This window comes from Triticum aestivum, chromosome 3D (assembly GCF_018294505.1).
Source record: "Triticum aestivum cultivar Chinese Spring chromosome 3D, IWGSC CS RefSeq v2.1, whole genome shotgun sequence".
In the NCBI taxonomy this organism is placed as follows: domain Eukaryota; kingdom Viridiplantae; phylum Streptophyta; class Magnoliopsida; order Poales; family Poaceae; genus Triticum; species Triticum aestivum.
In genome coordinates, this window is record NC_057802.1 from 223,609,654 (window position 1) to 223,630,485 (window position 20,832).

General features: G+C 44.6%; 1 protein-coding gene across 1 annotated transcript; it reads right to left on the minus strand.

Moving 5' to 3' along the window:
* Positions 1-5,988: 5,988 nt before the first annotated feature.
* LOC123076246 (uncharacterized) lies at positions 5,989-7,541 on the minus strand. Its single transcript, XM_044498603.1, has 5 exons — positions 7,409-7,541; positions 7,201-7,317; positions 7,044-7,106; positions 6,626-6,757; positions 5,989-6,008 (listed from the first exon to the last, which is right to left on the minus strand). Exons 1-5 carry the CDS (start codon positions 7,539-7,541, stop codon positions 5,989-5,991), a joined length of 465 nt encoding a protein of 154 aa, XP_044354538.1.
* Between the last annotated feature and the right edge of the window lie 13,291 nt (positions 7,542-20,832).

Genomic DNA, 20,832 nt, shown 5'->3' on the forward strand with positions numbered 1-20,832 from the left:
TGACTTTTGTTCCAAGCATTTTTTGGGTTCTTAGTTGTGATGGCAAATGTTATCTGATGGACATGGCAACTGGATTTGCTTGCACGCTGTCACCTACTTTTTCCGTTGACATGCTGCATTTTTCATTCGGTAAGCACATGGCAACTGGAGTTGATCCAACATGGCAACTGTAGTTGTTGTTACATGGAAACTACAATGCATTTCACATGGCAACTGGAGTTGCCTGCACCTGGCAACTCCCTACTTTCTATGCCTACATTTCACATTCTGCAACCTTTCTTTCAAACTAATTTTTTTTTGTTTTCCAGGTATCCTAACCCACTTTTTTTTATCCTTGCAGCCACCCCTGAGGAGATTACGCCGTCACTTGATGAAGCTTACCGCAGGATTGAGGAGGCAGCATTGCAGAGGAGGTCCTCACGAGGTTAGGGGCAATCAAGCTCCAACGTGCCTGCTGAGTCGGTATCTGAGGATACCATTAGAAGTGCCACCCCTGGTTCTGTGAGGCAGCATAGGGTAGTTCACGCACCACCCACGGATGATTATGAGCCAGAAGTCAAGGCCACAAAGGATCAGAACCAGCTGTACAAAATTGTCAAGCGCTTTGGAAATGCGAGGTCCAACAGCAATCACATGAAGGAGCTAAAAGCGTAATGACCACACCCACATAAACCTCTCATTTGCTTTGCTCTTTTTACTATTCATCCTTTTGCTATTTCTAGATATGCTCCGTTTACGTTTTATTTCTTTTTTTACTTAGTAGACATGATTCTTTCATGTTATATCATTTTCATACAGCTCATGTTTGGACAGAACCAAGATCATACAATGTGATGCGACGTACGTTAACCTGGGTGATCTTGCCGAGTCTGTGAGGCCACTCGGTAAAATGTCGAAGAATGTAGTTGCATGTGGGATTGACTTCATCAACAAGCATATGGATATGTCTCCCGACAAAAGAATCATGCAGTACACTATGACGTGCAAAATATGGGATGGTGACTTCCACCACAAAATCCCGAAGAAGCATTTTGCTGCGCATGGTGATTTCAAGCTCACAATGAAGAAATGTGTGAGTAGTCCTTCCTTTTTTGCACATATTTTTCCTCCCATGTTATTTTTTGCCAGTAGCTATGCTTCAGATGTGGGCTACACCCTATTTTGTGACAGCTGTTTCATGTGGCAACAGCTGCCATGTAAAATGACTTCTGATTTGCTTTCTTAATACAACCTATGTGGCAACTTCAAACTAAAATACATGGCAACTTTGTTCATACATGGATGGCAACTTATTTTAATTACCCACTGTAACTAAACATTATACGTTAGTCTACTTTTCTTGGACCCTTGATGCTTTTATGTCACTCATGTGCCTGTTAGTGTAACCGGTGATATCTTTACACGTTATTTTCCCGACTAAATCATTTCTGTTCTTAATGTGAACTCTGCTTCTTCTTTCCTTCATTTTTGCTTGCAGGTCTTGTTCCCCATGTTCCAGGAGCTTGCACCACACGACCCACACGACAAGTGTGGTCACCACTACGTGATCTGCCTTGACCTGAAGAACCAACGTTTTGAGGTGCTTGATTCAATGCGTTCAGAAGCTGATGCAGACCTTACTAAGCATGCTGAATACTTCATCAACTACCTCAAAGAGACATGGAACCGTCACTATGAAAACTCAAAGGTCCAGATCAGACATTTTCCAATTGAGTACGTGGCGACTACGAAGCAAGGAAACCGGTATTTTCCCATCTTTTATTCATGTGTCCTCCAAACCAATGCTTACCCTCTTTTGTCACCTCTGAATTGAAGTTTATGATTTTTCTCTATGTTCTTGTGAGTTAACCTGATTCTTTTCTTGTTTAGGCACGACTGCGGCTTTCACATGTTGGAATACCTTGCAATGTGGGAAGGTCGACGGGTTCCTGTCGTCACAGCTGCAATGGTCGTCGAGCTCCGCATAATTTACACATGGAACTGGTTGATGAATGAAGATTTCAACACGCGGTCCAATGCACGTGAGTTCATAGAGGAAGCTGTCAAGAAAGCCGCCAAGAAGTACAAGTGATCACGTGGTGCTCCATACCGAACGCCTAACTTACATTCTGTTGCCGAGGAATGTAAGGTATTACCTTTGTTCTTTCAAAACTATGTCCGTGTACTATGTTATGGCCGCATCTCCGCGTAGCCTAGTATGTAGTGGTGGTGTGTGAGTGACATTTGAATATTTTCTGTAATATATGTGTGGGTGTGAACCTATTTTTTAGGTGTGCCAGCAGATACGTTTATGTTTTTTAGTATTATTATCCGTTCATCGTTGGTAGTACCAGTTTGGTGTTTTTGACTGCGTCTATGATGTTCGGAAACATGGCAAATGTAGTTCATCAGACACGGTCAGTGAAAGTTATCGTCCTTCTTCATTTGTCTGTTTGGTTCTTTTTTTTCATTGCTAACTGTACCGGCTAGCATGGTAGTTTGATCACGCAGTCGTAACCTGTGCGGTTGCTGCACGAGACCGTTTCAACTTCTTTCCCATAGTTTGCACCACAATACAATATGTGTGACTAAAATGCGCTGACTGAACATGGAAATCTACGCGATGAAGAGTCAGTAGAACTAACATGGCATATTCAGTACAACTAACATGGCAGATTCAGTACAAATAACATGGCAATTTCATTAGAAATGGCATGGCAGATTCAATAGAAATGGTATGGCAGATTCAGTACAAATTGCATGGCAGATTCAGTTCAAGTAACATGGCAAATTCAGTACCATACACGTGGCAACTGCAGTTATTCATTCATGCCATTTTGCTTCAAATTCTGATGCCCCTGAAGAGTCAGTCTCCAATTTTTACAAAATTTAGAACATCTAGATTGCAAAAAATGTCACCATGGACCAAGTCATAGTGCTCCAATGTTGCTTACGGATTGCCCGTCCCTTTCTTTGGTTTCTTGTGTTTTGTTTGAATCTCCAATCCCGATTTGTATCTTATCTCTTTTGGACGCCCTTTTGTGATGAAACGGGGCGGGTTCCTAACCTGGGTTTGTGTGCTTGCTGTTCCAGATCCTACCTCCGAGTTTTTAGATGATGGCCCCGTGGATGAAGGCACACTTGATGTGCGGGGGAACCTGTGTAAGGCTTCCTCAGCTTTCCTCTTCTTGATCTCATCAAGCTCTCTTTTGAGGGCCTTCCTGTGTTTTTCTGCGACCCTCGCTGTCTCATCACTCTTGCACGCTTCATCAATTAGTTCAGCATAGTTCTTTGTCAACACAACATGCCTCACGGCTTCCATGGTTGACTCTGGTCTCTCGTCATGCACAGCAAAAACTGCGTTTGATGTTTGCGGCGCCAATGCGTCGTCAGCGTCCCAAGTCCATCGCCGCCTTATGAAATGGTGGGGCATTCATGTCCATTACTTTTAGTATGTGACAGCACACAATCCCGTCCCGTTCGAATTTGCAGCATTGGCAGTAGTATTCACCTTCGCTTATCGATGCCTTCACAAAGTAGTTCCTTCCCTGGTCCGGGTCTTCAGGTTCTGAATCCGACATGCCCAGGATAGAACACACCTTGAACGTATATTCGTCCACATGGAAAGCCGTGTACATGCTGGCACGCTTTATTTCTTCTTGAAATCTGCAAGTTTTGTGTGGTTTTGTTAAACTATTGTGTGAAGTTTTTTGTAGCACCTTTTGTTGTTGTGGCCAATGGAATTACAGTTTGTTCAAACATGGCAACTGCAGTTGAGTAAACATGGCAACTACAGTTCATTAAACATGGCAACTGCAGTTCATTAAACATGGCAACTGCAGTTCATTAAACATGGCAACTACATAACAACTTCATTTGGCATTTTGCATTCCATACCATCATGGCCAGTGGAAGTACAGTTCATTAAACATGGCAACTGCAGTTCATCAAACATGGCAACTTCAGTTGAGTAAACATGGCAATTGTAGTTCATTAAACACGGCAAACTGTAGTTCGTTAAACATGGCAAACTGTAGTTCATTAAACATGGCAACTACATATCATGGTTACTCTGTACTCAATGGCTACTTTTCAAAAAAAATCATCATTTTCAAATAAGCTTTTCAACTGCATTGCATTCTACATGGCACCTACTACCTTTCATGTTTGTGCAAATAAGATTGTAACACAACTGACTTACTTGTTAAAAATCTTGTTGGTGTATATCTTGCTCATCTGCCTCTCCATTGGTAAATATGTTAGCAATTTTGGTTGCTTGAGCGCGGTGTTTGCTTCTTGCTGCAGCTCGGATCCCAGTATTTTTTGTTGCAAAGCGGTGTACTACTTGGCAAACTGTAGCAATGAGTTGCCAGGGCTCACGTACCGCTTCAAAACAGCATTGAACCCCTCACTGCACTATGTAGTCTGCAGAAACGGGAAGAAGCACTGCATGAAGTAGGCCGGCACCCAGTACATTCGCTTTTCCCACAAGCTAGCAAGCATCTCGTGGTCTTGGACTTGATATGCTTCAATCATAGCCATCCAGCTCCTTTCAAACTCCTCCATCGTCAAGCTGTGGTCCACGCACAGCTCGAATGCCTTGTGCAGCTCTAGACGGTCAGCAAAGAACGGTCCTAGCGTCTCCTCAGCCTTCTTTATAATGTGCCACCTGCAGTGCCTATGCACTACCAACAGAAAGACCTCCTCTATGCCTGCACGCATGCTAAAATCCTGGTCTGTTATTATGTTCATCGGAGCAAGTCCACCCATGCACTCCAAGAAGGTCTTGAACAGCCAAGTGTACCCATCCGTGTCTTCGTTCCGAACGAGCCCGCATCCGAACTGCAATGACTGATTGTGGTTATTTATTCCTATGAATGGAGTGCATGGCATCTTGTACATATTAGTGAGATATGTCGCGTCGAACGAAATGCAGTCTTAGAAATGTTTGTAGGCTCTTCTTGCAGCACCATCCACCCAATACATGTTCCTGACACGGTCCTCGTCGTCCAATCTTATCCTGTAGAGGAAATCTAGATCTTCTTTCACTTTCTCATCAAAGTAGGCTATCGTGGCTTCTATGTCAGCCAACTTGCTTTCTCTACAGTACTTTGCCTTTAGGTTTGTGACGGCTGCCGGTATGTAGGGCATGCTACTCAGAGTCCCATTTTTGTTGTGGGTGAGGGAGAGTATCTGGACCATTCTTGATGGACTGATGTTCCAATCATGTAGCAGCTTTATTAATTTCTTCTCGAGGGGGTGAATCCTCTGTGGGCGGTCAGAAATTTTACCAGGTCAAACTTTTTTATTAGCTCGTGGTTGTGCTCGTCAAAATATTCAGTGACCACCCACTATGCTCCATCTATGTTAAGCTTACACCGGACAGGGCATTCCGTCTTGACAATGATGCCTCTCTTTCGTTCCGGAACAACATGCGCATCACCTTTGCCCTTCTTGTTTCTTCGTGCCTTGTAGCACCTCATCTCACCTCTGCTGTACTCGTTAGTTTTTTTAATTTTCCTATGGTATTCGATGTTGACCGCAAACCCATGGAACTTTGCATATGTCTGGTAGAATTCCTTTGCATCTTCAAACGAATCAAATGTCTGCCGAAGATACGGTGGCTGAGGTACTATGATTTCTGATTGCCCACCATCTTCATCCCCTTGTGCTTCGTCATCGGTTTCATCATTCACTTCAGTATCGGCGGCTGTTTCATCTGCTTGAGTGTTGCTTGTGCTGGTGTGCAAAGGTGTGCTTGTCGGCATTGCTGGAACGATTGCCATTTCCGACACTGACTCAGCATTGTTTGTGGCATGAGTGTTGGCTGGCTGGTGGAACGTGTCTTCCGTGCGCTCAGAGCTCCACGTAGTAGATGTCCCCGCGCCGCTGTTAATTGTAGTTGAAGGTCCTGCAATAAAAAATCAGGTATGAGCGTAAGATTTTGCTTGAATGGCATGTTTATCGTAACGGAGTACAACAACTGCATGTGATTTTGCATGACATCATTCACACAACAAGCCGTGAATCTGCATATGGCCATGCATGGCAACTGTAATTTTCCAGTAATGGCAGCTACAGTCCAACATAGATGGCAACTACTGTTGCCAACACATGGCAACTAGCGTCTTTTTGCATCAGAACTTGTAGTATATAGCAATGGCAGCTACAGTCCAACATCCATGGCAACTACTGTTGCCAACACATGGCAACCAGCGTCTTTTAGCATCAGAACTTGTAGTATATAGCAATGGCAGCTACAGTCCAACATACATGGCAACTACTGTTGCCAACACATGGCAACCAGCGTCTTTTAGCATCAGAACTTGTAGTATATAGCAATGGCAGCTACAGTCCAACATACATGGCAACTACTGTTGCCAACACATGGCAACCAGTATATTCTAGAATCAAAACTTGTATTCTAGGCCTGAGCTCAATAGGCAAATGTGAACAATCATGAATATTGCACACACTCTTGTAGCAATTAGCAAATCCTGAAGACAATATACGACTCTTTGCACACGACCACTTGGTAGCATTTTTTGTTTGTTTTTTCCACCACCACCGTTACAAATCTACTTTTACTCACATGCTATTCCCACAAAAGCAAATGCAACACTGCTTTCTGGTTCATATTTTTTACCTTGTTGTGCCGCATGTGCCGATCTTGTGTGGTCTGTCAATCCAATTTGATTTGCTCTATCTGCAATAGCGCTTTCCTGCAACTGTGAAGCTTGCCATGAGACGTTTGCCGATGTGGTTCCACCGTAACAACCTGCGATCATGGTAGCAGTTGGTCATTGCATGGCAACTGTAGTTTGTTCAACATGGCACATGTAGTGGTCCAACCATGCCACACAAATTTGTTCACACTTGTCATGCATGGTTGTTTAGACATTGCAGTCACATTTGATTATACATGGCAACTGCAGTTGTCCAGGCATGGCAACTTCAGTTGTCCAGCCACGGCAACTGGAGCTGTCCAGGCATGGCAACTACAGCTGTCAGATATGTTCCTTTCTCCTAACTCACTGTCCACAACTTCACTTTCGTGCACTCACCTGTGTACGACGTTGATGGCAGGTACATGGTTGCCGCCTGATGCCACGTGCTGCATGAAGGTCCTACATTTTTCCGACATAACTCGTGAGTCTTTTGCCATCCTTGCAAGTCTAATTTCATGTGCACAACAGTAAGTTTCTTTTTTGCATGCGTTACCTTGATTTGCCACGTTAGCTAGCTGAAGTTGGTTGCCCTTACATTTGTCAGCGTTAGCACCCTGTGACGAAACTTGCCATGCTGCCCCCCTGATTGTGGTTTGGTCATAAGAACCTCCTAAAAATTAGATTGTAGGACATAAGTAGAATGACATCTTCATCGTCACGAACATGGCAACTGTTTCTTCTTTGTTTATCATGCGTCGTACCGATGCCTGCGTAGTGCTCTAGTAGTGGCAGCAATGGCCCTGAAGAAATGAGCTGATTGTACTCTGTTGCATCCCAAGGTGGCGTTTCCGGCCTTTGAGAAAGCCAAGGATCAGTGCCATCTTCGTGATTCATTCTTCTGCTTTCTTTTCTGCCACTGTGTTTTTAGTCACTGCATGAACAAGGACGCATCAACAATCCGCAAAAAGCATTCTTGTTGTTTGCACGTAGAAGATAACACGGCAATCTCATAACATTTCTTGCGTAGGCAACCAACACCTCATGGCAAGTAGGACATGCACATCCATTCTATTTTCTGATTTCTGGATGCCAGCTATCATTTTGAAGCGATGGCAACAGACAATAAAATAGGATGGCAAGCAATAAGTTAACATGGTGGCAACTACGGACAATGATAGATGGCAACTGATGTTAGATACAAGTGGCAATTATTTTTCCTCCGTCCCTATGCCAAATTCCTCCTTTCTCTCCCTATTTATAGTGATTCCTACGCATGCTTCATTACCAACTACTCGCACCAAGCCAACCCAGAAGCTTGGCACAACTCTAGCATAGTATATGGCAGATCTGGCGTATGTTGGTGGGCAAATGCAAAGACACACAAATTCGTGTGGTGTTTGCCCTGATAGCGTGGATCCGGTTGCCATCTTTGTGGGCAAATTTGCAATTTCAGATTTCTGGACAGAAGAAGGTCGAGAAACAGAAGGAGATTGGAGATCCACCTGTTTTAACTCGTCGTTTTGGGAGGGCGGGGTTGGGGTGGGAGGGGGGTTGGTGGTTAGCGGTGGGAAGGCACTAGAGATCTGCTCTAGTTGCCATGGCAACCAGAGAAGAAGGCGATGGAGGTAGGGGACCGAGAGGTGGGAGACAATGGCGGCAGGGCGCACTGGGGATCGGAAGGAGCCCGGGACGGTTGGCGTGCTGGGTTGTGCGGGCAGCGCAGTCGTCTGGCCCGGACGTGTGGGCGGTTTTGCCACACACCGGACATGCGGGCTATGGCGGCGCGCGCCCGGACGCGGCCGTGCGGGCGGGTTCTTCTCCATGCCACACGAGGCGTGCGGCACAACCACCCGATACACCACACATGTGACAGTTATCGGCGTCCTTTCTTTTAACAATCCTCTTTTAGCACTTCGCTTCGTAACAACCCAAGAGAAAAAGTATCTTTTTCTTTTCTTTATAGTTTCCTTATAGGAATCCAACCGCACCAACGAAGTCGGTGGACTAGTACGCATCCATCTCCTCCTAATTCGTGCGCGCTCTCTCTCTCTCTTCCCAAACAACACAACACATCTCTTTCCTCTTCTATTGTTTTTTTTCACCTACAAAACCTTCCAAACTTCTCACGGTATCTCCTCCTTTGGCCATACAGAACCTGCCCTTTTTCTGCTCTTTTTTAATGCGCTAATCCGAACCTTCCAAATAAGCAAATTTACTTTCCTTGATCTGAACGTGCTCCTCTCCCCTTTTCTGGCTCAAAAGTAACAAGGCAACTTTTTTATTAAAGCACAATCTCCAAAACTAGAAGAAAGGAGCGTTGCCAAATAAACAAACCAATCCACACTTTCCTTCTCTCTTTGTGTGGAGAGACCAAACTGCAGTTTTTTTTCTTCTTTCTTTTCAATTTGGTCGATCCACTTTTTTTTTCTTTCCCAAAATCCAACGTGGCTGACTAGTACTTTCCAAATAAACCAACTAACGTGGGAGGTAATCACGTCCCAATCCCAACCGATCTGCTCCTCTTTTTTTTCGAGCTGATTCGAGCTCTTTCCTTTCCAACCGATCCGAGCTCTCCCTCTCTTCTTCCAATTTTTTTACGGAAAAACTACGGTCATGATAACTCCCGAACGTTCGGAGTTAAGCATGGCAACCCGAACGGGTTTAGATGGTACATTTAGTTTGCGTGAGATTAGGGAAACATGGCAATTTTCTGACAAAAAATGAAAAAGGACGAAGTTGCCATCCCCTATCAACTAAAGTTACCATCCCTTATGAACTAAAGTTGCCATGTAAAAACGTTCGGGATGAAATGCTCAAAATCCGAACGTTCGGGAGTTATTCGATTCCAAAAACTATCGCCCACACGTGTGGGCGTTTGCATATCGCCCACACGCCTCCATCACCACTCATTTTGCCACGTATGAACAGATGACATTAGCAGAAATCTTTTTGGTTTTCGGCTTAAAATTTTTTTATCTCCTAATTATAAAAGCAAATTAAAAATCCGTTTTCACCATTAAATCCGTCTCGACGAGATCTTCAAAACTAGACTCCATGTTGATATGTTTCGACGATTTTTTTCCCAATAGTTGCCATGATGTTTACACTATAGTTGCCATAGTGCTTAAACTAAAGTTGCCATGTGGCAATTTTAGTTTGTAGATCATGGCAATTTTAGTTTTTCGATGATGGCAATTCCAGTACTTTGACCATGAAAATATTTTTTTGTATGAACCATGACAATTTTAAGTGCATGTATCATGGCAATTTTAATTTATGGTGCATGACAAGTCTAGTTTCTGAATTCTCCGTTTTATAATATGTCAAAATTTACTTTAAAATGTAGAAGAAAATAGTTGAAACATATCATGGCAACTTCAGTGTATACATCATGGCAATTTCATGTGCAATAGACACGACAACTTTTAACCCAAAAAAATTTCGTCTAAATATATTGATATGGGATCTAGTTTCGAAGATCTCATCGCAAGGGATTTAATGGTGATAACGGATCTTCAATCAGATTTTTCATTTAAGAGATAAAACATTTTAAAAACAGAAAACCCAAAAAGATGTCCACATGCATGCATGCGGTGACATGGCGTAGTCTGTGTGCTATAGGGCGTATGGACGAGTTTGGCTCCCACCACACGTGTGGGCGTTAGCGTTGTGCTTTTTTTAAAGGAACTGTGAGAGATTGCAACCAACGATGGATGTGTGCACCTAACCTTTTTTTTGTGCTTCGATCTCTACTTGCAAAATGAATCTAATCTCTCTTTCTTGTAGGATCTTTCCTCAATTTTTTCTCTCCACGAGACAAATGATGCTCCAAGACGGCGACGAACAACAACAATGGATGGATGGTGGTGGTGGCGACAGTGATAGAGTAATATGAGAATCAGATGAATGATGGTGTATGTGGACGTGACGTGAACAAAACGTGACTAGAACTCAAAACTCTAAAAGTCTAACACCAAAAGCAGCAACTCGACACATGATGCAACCGAAAATTCAACAATGCAAAAACTAAGTGGAAATGGCGAAAAGGCTCAGACTGTCTGGGATATGATGAACTAATCTAACTTTTTTGTGGCTTTTTCTTGGACTGTACATATGAAGAATAAATGCGATCTAGACTATGAAAAACTGGAAAAATCTCACCGAGCAACCTGAAAACTGATACCACTTGATAGAGGCGGGGTGTCCAGATCTTTCGATGAGATCATAACTATTGATTTGGTGGAGTCGACTTTGATGATCCAACTACAAACATGCACGACGTTGCGCCTTAGCAATCGCTAAACCAATCTCCTGAGGTTACTAACGATGCCGGAAGCACGATCAGACTGACCACGAAGGTCTATTCCTGTATGCAATCGAAGAACACGCAAAAATATGATAAAGCAATCTGAATATTGCGAATATATATGAAGTGTCGATAAAAGTGGGGATTCGGAAGTGGTCTTGGTCTGGTCGTTGGACACAAACGAAGTACACGAAGTTGCAATGGCTAACTTTTAACTAAACAAATCCCAAGTCTAAACGGTGCCTTATGGGCTGTATTTATAGGGGAAAAGAGATGTAATTTCGTCCACCCTTGGCAATGTGGGACTAAAACACCTCCTAAGTCGTTTCTCCTACAATATGGATTCTAAAAACAACCTAATAAGAGGTATTTCGAAGTTACACGGGCCAGACCCAAAAATAAGGTGGCGTAGCACCTATAATAAGATATGGACGAATTTTGTGAACGGGCATCTTGTATATTTCGTCCATCTTCTTGTATGTCATCATGGTGGCTTCAAAGTGCGGAAATCTTCACTAGAAATTCCATTCTTGTCCCCTTCGCGTGTGCCATCATCTCCATGCTTGATCATGCTCCAATGTTCATCCTTCTTGTCCATGCTAGGCCCTTCAATTGTAATCAACACAAATGTATCCAAGTTAGGCAGCATCACATTCTCATGAATATTAAAAACATTACCAAGAAATGAAAGTACCTGATAATTTAACTGGCATGCGCGACCTCTAGTAATTGGGCCAATAGGTATAATAGCAGGGGTTGTGGGTGTAACTATGGTAGTCATGTCCTCATCACATATGTTAATACTTTATATATGTAAAATGCTTAGAATTTCATCTAGTTTCACAATTTGCAACTTTCATCCATGTTAAAAATGTTTAAATTGTTGTTTGCATTCTTGCATAATGACATGTTAAAATGGTTTATTTCATAACTAATTAACCGTAGCTTCGAATTAAATAAACTATATATGTAAATAGTCTAGAAAAATGCAGAGATTAGCGTGGTGCATTTTATTTTTCTATTTAACAACTCTAATATATGGTTTAGGGCATAACAGTACCAAATTCGAAATATGCACATGGGGATTTTCCGGACTTGTTGTTTGTTGTTTCCGGCCTCATTTAGACTTTCCTAGATAGGTAGTTTTATTATGCTTCACCTCTTTCCATGTTTAACAACATTTAATATTGTTGGGTACATAAACGAGAGCGAACTAAATAATTGAATGTGAAGTTTCTTCAATATGCAACTCGTTGCATATTGAGCTCCACTTAATTTGTAGTATTGTTTGGGTCACTTTGCCATGCCATGGACATGCATCATACTTGTTTGTGCATCATGCTATGTTTATGATTGTTTGTTTACCGTGGTGTTTGCTTATTTCCGGTTGTGCTTCTTCTCAATAGTTCCGGTTACATTGCGAGTGTGAGGATTTGTTCGAATACGTTGCTCGTCTTCTTCATGCATTCGGTCTTCTTCCTAGCATGATTTCAGGCAAGATGACCGTTACCCTGGATACCACTACTATCTTTGCTTTGGTAGTTGTCTCGATGCTATCGCTATGTCGCGCTACCTACCACTTGTTATCAAGACTCCCCAATTGCCATGAAGCAGCCTCTAACCTTTTTCACCATCCTAGCAAACCATTGTTTGGCTATGTTACCGCTTTGCTCAGCCCCTCTTATAGCGTTTGTTAGGGCATTTCCCTACTTAGTGTTTGGGATGATGATGACAACCCTTTGTTGGTCTAATCGTGTGCTAAGTGCTTCAGGCTCTCGGTGGTTAGGCTTTCATCAGAATGCTATTCTCTCTGGAAGGAAAAGATCGAAGAAGGAGTTTTCTATGCTTTTTATCTCTTTGGTCGTAGGGAACCCGTACTATCAAGAGGGAATCCACATTGGAAAGAGTTGGGGGAATCTTCTCACGTATACTTACCTCACCCTCTCTTGCCTTCCTTAGTTGTGAGAGAGAGCCCTACCCTTATCCTACTGCTTCTTGTGGCTTCCCAGCGGTTGTACCGCTCTCTGGAGCGGTTGTACCGCTGGTTCTTGGCGCTCACCAGCTTTGTTCGAGCGGTTGTACCACTGCTTCCGGGCGGTGGTACCGCCACCATGCTCAGCAAAGACTAGGGCGGTTGTTCTGGCCAAGTACCGCCCAAGTACCGGTCAGACTTCTGTTTTGATGCGGTACTCGGGCGGTGTGCCCCGGTTGGTCCGGTCGCACCGGTACCACCGGTGTACGGAGCGGTTCTACCGCTCAGGACTTAGCCGCCCCGAGCGCTCAAGGCCAAGCGGTTGCACCGGTCCTGTACCGCTCGACTACCGCACTCAGGGGTGATTCCCTACTGTTTCTATGCGGTAGTTGAGCGGTGGCTGGGCGGTTGGTCCGGTTGACCTCTTAAACCGGTACTACCGCCTGGTAGGGTTCTGCACGTCAACCGTGAGTCCCGGTTGTACCGGGGCAAGGAGCGGTTGTACCGCTGTAGTACAGAAAACGCAGTAACGGTTGGATTTGTAGGGTTGCTATATGAGGGTGCTTCTTCCACCTACCACATTCACCTCTTACCTCTCCCACTCCACCATTAATGGTACTCAAGCTCTCTTTGCCCGATCTCTCTCTCTAGCCACTGAAACTTGTTGATTTGTTAGGGATTGAAGGAGGAGACCTAGATCTACACTTCCACCAAAGGATATTTGTTTTCCCCATACTTTCTTGTGTGGATTTTGTTACTCTTGGGTGTTTGAGCACCCTAGATGGTTGAGGTCACCTCGGAGCCACATTCCATTGTGGTGAAGCTCCGCGGTTTCATTGGGAGCCTCCAATTAAGTTGTGGAGATAGCCCCAACCTTGTTTGTAAAGGTCCGGTTGCCGCCTCCAAGGGCACCAATATTGGAATCACGACATCTCGCATTGTGTGAGGGCGTGAGGAGAATACGGTGTCCCTAGTGGCTTCTTGGGGAGCATTGTGCCTCCACACTGCTCCAACGGAGACGTACTTCCCTTCAAAGGAAGGAACTTCGGTAACACATCCTCGTCTTCACCGGCTCCACTCTTGGTTATTTCATCCCTTTACTTGTGCAAGCTTATTTGTGTTATATACCTTGATAGCTTGTGTTCTTGTTGTTGTTGCATCATATAGGTTGCCCACCTAGTTGCATATCTAGACAACCTACCTTGATGCAAAGTTGAATTTGGTAAAGAAAAGTTAAAGATTGTTAGTTGCCTATTCACCCCCCTCTAGTCAACTATATCGATCCTTTCAATTGGTATCAGAGCCTCGTCTCTTTATTAAGGACTTTACCGTCCGAAGAGTATGGTTGACGTCGTAGACGGTGTGGAGGAGTACTCCGGTGCGAATCCGGTCTCGTCTAGGGGAGATGGGGGAACCGCGGTCTCTCGTGAGGAATTCAATGTGGCGTTGGACACATTGAAAACCTCCATGACGACCGAGGTCGAAAGCATGTTTAATAAATTCATAGAAGGGCTTAACCTTTCCACCGCACCGTTGAAAGTGGGTGATCCCGCTAACAAGGTGATGGATGCTACCTCCGACAAGGGGGAAGCTACTAGCGAGAAAGCTCCTTCTTCTAGTGGTAAAAATGGCACCGGCATCTTTGCCCATGTGGAACCCCCACTTGTCTATGGTGGACTGCTTCCTTCCACTCATTTGAATCATGCCGGCCCGGCCCCTAAGATTGAGAAGAATGTGGAATTTGATTCTTGGGTCTATCACTTTAAGCGTCATTTAAATCATGTGAACACTAACCTTTGGAGAATCATTGAAGAAGGTTTCTATCCGCATGACCGAAGCAACTTCACTCCTAGAGAAGCTGTGGATAATCAATTCAATGAGAATGCTCTCTTCATCATCCGAGAAGCAATCCCACCCGAAGATCTTCCTCATCTCCGGCCCTACTCCATGGCCAAAGATGCTTGGCACCAAGTTGTTTCCCTCTACCGGGGAAGCGCAAGCATTCAATGCTCCAACTATGAAGTGGTGCAAGATGAAGCCGATGAGTTTGCAATGAAAGAAGATGAAGAAACTCGTGAGCTTTATCGGAGGGTAACCAAACTCACGGTCTCACTCCGGGATCATGGAAGTAAGGACACGAATGATAATTGGATCGAGCGCAAATTCCTCAAGGCAATGATGCCCTACCACAAAGCCATGTTCTCCGTCATTCGTCAAAGACCGGACTTCCACACCTTGTCCTCAAATGAAGTGTTGGATGAGTTCATTGTTATGAGCATCTTGGACAAGACCGCCGACAATGCGGTACTTCGCTCTCAACGAGTAAAGAAGCCCAACCTTGCACTAAAGGCCAAGGTTAGTATGGAGGAAGAGGATGAAGAGGAAGAAGAGGAGCAACCTCGAAGATACAAAGTATGCCTATCATGAACACATGGCTCTTGCTTCAAGGCAATTTTGGAGCAAGAAGAACTCAAGGCTCAACTTCAACAAGAACAATTCAAGTGGCGCAAAGGGCAAGCAACGAGTGAGGACCTGCTTTAATTGTGGCAATGTGACCCATTTTGTTGAGGAGTGCCCTTATGAGAAGAGGGAAGACAATGGTGCCAAGCTCATCCGAAAGGACAAGGCCAAGTCTTTCCCCAACAAGAGCAACTTCACCAAGAAGACTCCTCCCAAGGCATTGGTGGTACAAGAAGAGTACAATGAGGATGATGATGATGATGATGAAGATGGTGAGTCGGTTGCCATGGCCTCCGTTGCCATTGCAACAACTCCACGGGCTTCTCTCTTTGACTCACCTAATGAGAACTTCACCACCAAGTGCCTCATGGCTAAAGCCACCAACAAGGTAACCCCCGACATCAAAACTACCATCATTAATAATCCCTCTTTGACGGATTGCATTGATGAACGTGAGGGGTCTAGTGTGGAGGAGAATAAGTTTGAGTCTTTCATGAACAAACTCAAAGGTAAATCCAAGAAGCACTTCGTTGCTCTCTTGGAACAACTTGGTGAAGCCAATGACATGATCGAGGCTCACGAAGATACCATCTCTAAGATGGAGAGGCATAGTCGTGACTATGCCGATGAGATTTCGGATCTTTCCAATGCTCTTGAAAAAGAGTGTGATCTTCGTTTCGCTCTTGAGGAGTCACACAACGATGATCATGCTAACTTAAAGAAAGATCTTGATCATGCTCTTGTTGTTTCTCGTGTGCTCAATTCCGAGAAAGCCAAACATGGGGTTGATCTTGCTAGACTCAAAGAGGAGTTTGATATACTTGACAAGGCTCACAAGGCCTTGAAAGGTATTCATGCTAGCCTCAAGGAGTCTCATGATCAACTCCAAGTGAAGCTAACCAAGGAGAAAGCCACCTTTCCTCATATGGTGTTAATTGATAATACAAAGGCTACTAACCCTTGTTATGAGCATATGCATCTTGTTGAGGAGAATGCTAAGTTGAAGGAGCAACTTGAGAAAGGCCTTGTGTCGTGCATTCAAGGTGAGAAGAATCTCAACGACCTTTTGAGCAATCAAAAGGAAGTTGTGGGCAAGGAAGGGATTTGGTTCGCACCCATGCCCGAGAACAAGAAGAAGAATGACAAGACCAAACGACCTCCCCCTGTCAAGCAAACCTTTGTGAAGGAGGGAGAGGGTGTTTCCAAGGAGAAGAAGAACATTGTGAAGGGTGGCGGTGCCAAGAACGACAATGCCACCCCTTCCAACAAAGCCGGCGACTTTAACCCTTCTTATGTTTTGTGTCGTGCTAGTGATGGGCATGTTTATGCCAAATTTGTTGGTTCTCCTCATGAGTATATTGAATGTTCTATTTGGGTTCCTAAGACCCTTGTTACTAACATCAAAGGACCCATTACAAAATGGGTACCTAAAACCAAGCATTGATCTCTTGTAGGTGTTTGCTTCCGGTGGGGGATCATGGTTGCTCGATAGTGGAGCTACAAATCATATGACCGGAAGAAAGGACTTGGTGGTGGACGTGCACAAGATTCCATCTATGCCCACCAATGTCGAGTGGGGTGATGCCTCGTCTTCTAAGGTATTGGGACTCGGCAAGGTTGTCAATTCTCATGATCTCACGATCGAGAAGGTCATGCTTGTTGAGTCCCTTGCATACAATTTACTTTCCGTTCGTCAACTTGCAAGCATGGGCTTTGCCACGTTCTTTGATATTGATACCGTGGCCCTCTTGTGGAGCAAGACTCTTAAAGTAGCCTTTGTTGGGCATGTCGAGAATGGTATATATGTGATTAACTTTTCGGAGCGACCCACTAAGACCGTGACATGCCTAATGGCTAAAGTTGACGTGGGATGGCTTTGGCATCGCCGTTTAGCCCATGTCAATATGAGATCTTTGCAAAGTCTTCTCAAGGGGGACCATGTCCGTGGACTAACGAATGTTAGTTTTGCTAAAGATTGTGCTTGCAGTGCTTGTATCGAAGGAAAGCTACATGAGAAGGCTCACCCTCCCACGACTATCATTTACTCGAAGAGGCCTTTGGAGCTCCTTCATTTGGATCTCTTTGGGCCTCCATCCTTTGATAGTCTTGGGGGTAGGAAGTATTGCTTGGTGATTGTGGATGACTATTCAAGATACACTTGGGTGTATTTCTTCAAGAGGAAGAGCGAGACCCAACAAACCGTCATTGACTTTGCAAATGAAGCCCAATGACAACATAATGCAAAGATCTTGACAATAAGAAGTGAAAATGACACTGAGTTCAAGAACTACACCTTGGATGAGTTTCTTAGTGATGAGGGGATCAAGCATCAATATTCCGTACCTTACACCCCTCAACAAAACGGTGTTGCGGAGAGGAAGAACCGGACGTTGATGGATGCGGCAAGGACCATGATGGCGGTGTTCAAGTCTCCATACAACTTTTGGGCCGAAGCCATCAACACCGCGTGTCATGCTTAAAATCGTATCTACCTCCGCAAAGGCTTGAACAAGACTCCGTATGAGATACTCACCGGTAACAAGCCCAACCTCAAGTACTTCCGGGTGTTCGGGTGTAAGTGTTTCATTCTCAAAAAGGGTGTTCGGTTGTCTAAATTTGAGGCTAGAGCTTATGAGGGCATATTTGTTGGTTATGCTACAAACTCTCATGCTTACCGTGTCCTCAATAAGTCCACGGGGCTTATTGAGGAGATGTGTAACGTGGAGTTTGATGAGAATAATGGCTCCCAAGTGGAGCAAAGTGGCACTTGTGATGTAGGTGATGAAATTCCTCCTCAAGCCATAAGAAGAATGGGTGTTTGTTTTATCCTACCCATTGAGGAACCCCTTGTGGCGGAAGGATAAGGACAATCCTCCACTCAAGTGGAGCCATCACCAACCCAAGGCCCACACGCTTCCGAAGAACAAAGTGAAGGCCCTCAACCTCATGAACAAGACCAAGGGCACGATCATGCTCAAGACGGTGTTGAAACACCAAGTGATGCCCAAGGTCAAGTTCTCTCCTCCGAGCAAGTTCAAGATCAAGAACAAGCTCATGACGGCGCTCAAGATGATCAAGTGACCACTCCTCAACTCACCACTGAGGAGGAATTGGAGCGTCGTGCCGCCAAGATTGCATCCAAGCTCTCCACCAAGGGTCATCTCATGAAAAATGTGCTTGGAAGCATTCAAAAGGGGGTAAGCACTCGTAGACAATTGGAAAACTATTGTGAACATCACGCGTTTATCTCTTGTGTTGAACCCCAAAAGGTATATGAAGCACTCGAAGATCCGGATTGGCTTAATGCCATGCATGAAGAACTCAAGAACTTTGAGTACAACAAGGTGTGGAGATTGGTGCCAAGGCCAACGGGGAACCACAATGTCATTGGAACCAAGTGGATATTCAAGAACAAGCAAGATGCTCATGGGACCATCGTTTGCAACAAAGCAAGATTGGTGGCACAAGGCTACTCCCAAGTCGAGGGTATCGACTACGGGGAAACCTTTGCTCCCATTGCTCGCCTTGAATCCATTCGTTTGTTGATTGTTTATGCTTCTCATCACAACTTTAAGTTGCAACAAATGAATGTGAAGAGTGCTTTTCTTAATGGTCCTATTAATGAGTTGGTATATGGCAAGCAACCCCCCTGGTTCGAGGATCCCTACTTTCCCGATCATGTGTATCAACTCGATAAGGCACTCTATGGCCTTAAACAAGCCCCACGTGTGTGGTATGACCACCTTACTGAGTTGTTACAAGATTGTGGATTTGAAGTTGGGCTAATCAACCCCACTCTTTTTACTAAGAAGGTCAAAGGGGAGTTGTTTGTGTGCCAACTATATGTTGATGATATTATCTTTGGTTCCCCTAACAAAGCTTTCAATGAGGAATTTGGCGCACTCATGACCTCAAAGTTCAAGATGTCTTCCATGGGAGAGTTGAAGTTCTTTCTCGGTCTCGAAGTGCAAAGAAGAGAAGGAACCTTCAGCAACCAAGCCAAATACACTCAAGACATGCTCAAGAGATTCAAGCTAAGTGATGTCAAGCCGGCTTCCACTCCAATGCCCACCAAGTGCCAACTTGACATTGATCCCAATGTTAAAGCGGTGGATCAAAAGGTATATCGCTCCATGATTGGCTCCTTGCTTTACCTTTGTGCATCTAGACTGGATATCATGTTAAGTGTGGGAATTTGTGCACGGTTTCAAGCCGCACCTAAGGAAAGCCACTTTGTGGCGGTCAAGCGAATCTTTCGATATTTGGCTCATACCCCAAACTTTGGCTTATGGTACCCAAGAGGAGCAAACTTCAAGCTTGTAGGTTATTCGGATTCGGATTGGGCGGGAGACAAAGTGGATAGGAAGTCCACTTCCGGAGGGTGCCAATTCCTTGGTTGCTCTTTGGTAAGTTGGTCTTCTAAGAAGCAAAGTTGTGTGTCTCTCTCGTCCACCGAAGCGGAGTATGTGGCGGCCGGTAGTTGTTGTGCACAACTTATATGGATGAGGCAAACTTTAAAGGATTACAGTGTCATTTGTGACAAAGTGCCTCTTTGGTGTGACAATGAAAGTGCCATCAAGATTTCTCTCAACCCGGTGCAACACTTCAAGACGAAGCATATTGAGATTCGGTATCACTTCATCCGGGATCACATTAGGCAAGGGGAAATCGAGCTCAACTACGTCAACACTCATGATAACCTTGCAGATATTTTCACGAAGCCCTTGGATGAAGCAAGATTTCGCGAGTTAAGGCATGAGCTAAATATCATTGATTCGAGCAATGTTGCTTGAACCCTTGCACACCCCACCATACTCAACTTGTTATCTTGTTTAGATGTAGGCATGGACATAGGGGGAGTGTTGTTCTATCAATGAACTCTCCCTCCCCCCATTATGCATAAATTGATCAACTCTTTCACATTAGCAATTGTTGATGGTACTTGTGCTTTAAAGACGAGTTTTGGTCATGGGCCCAAGGACAATTCTTCACGGTGCCATACAAATTGACTCATACATAGGTGGCTACGGCCACCGACCCCCCTTGGAAGAGTTTGTGCTTGGTGTTTGTCTTTCTTGTCCTTGCGTTAGTTTGTTTTCGTAGGCTCTAGGTGTTAGGATCTCCATGTGTGGTTTTCTTTCGTGTTTTCCTCTTTGGCTCTTGGAGATCCTCACACTTTTATCCAGTGTCCTGTCTATCCCAAGCCTTCCCTTTCCTTGAACCATCTAGTCCAATTGCACACACTTGATCATGGCTTAGGTGATGGTGACCGGGCGGTACAACCGGTGCTTCAGGCGGTTCTACCGCTGATGCACTCGGGCTGTCCCGCCCCAGACAGTCTCCCAGCGGTGCTTGAGCGGTTCCACCGCACAACCACTAGGGTGCCCGTCTGGCCAGTACTACCGGTTGGATACAGCGGTACTACCGCTGCCTCTTGGCGACGGAAG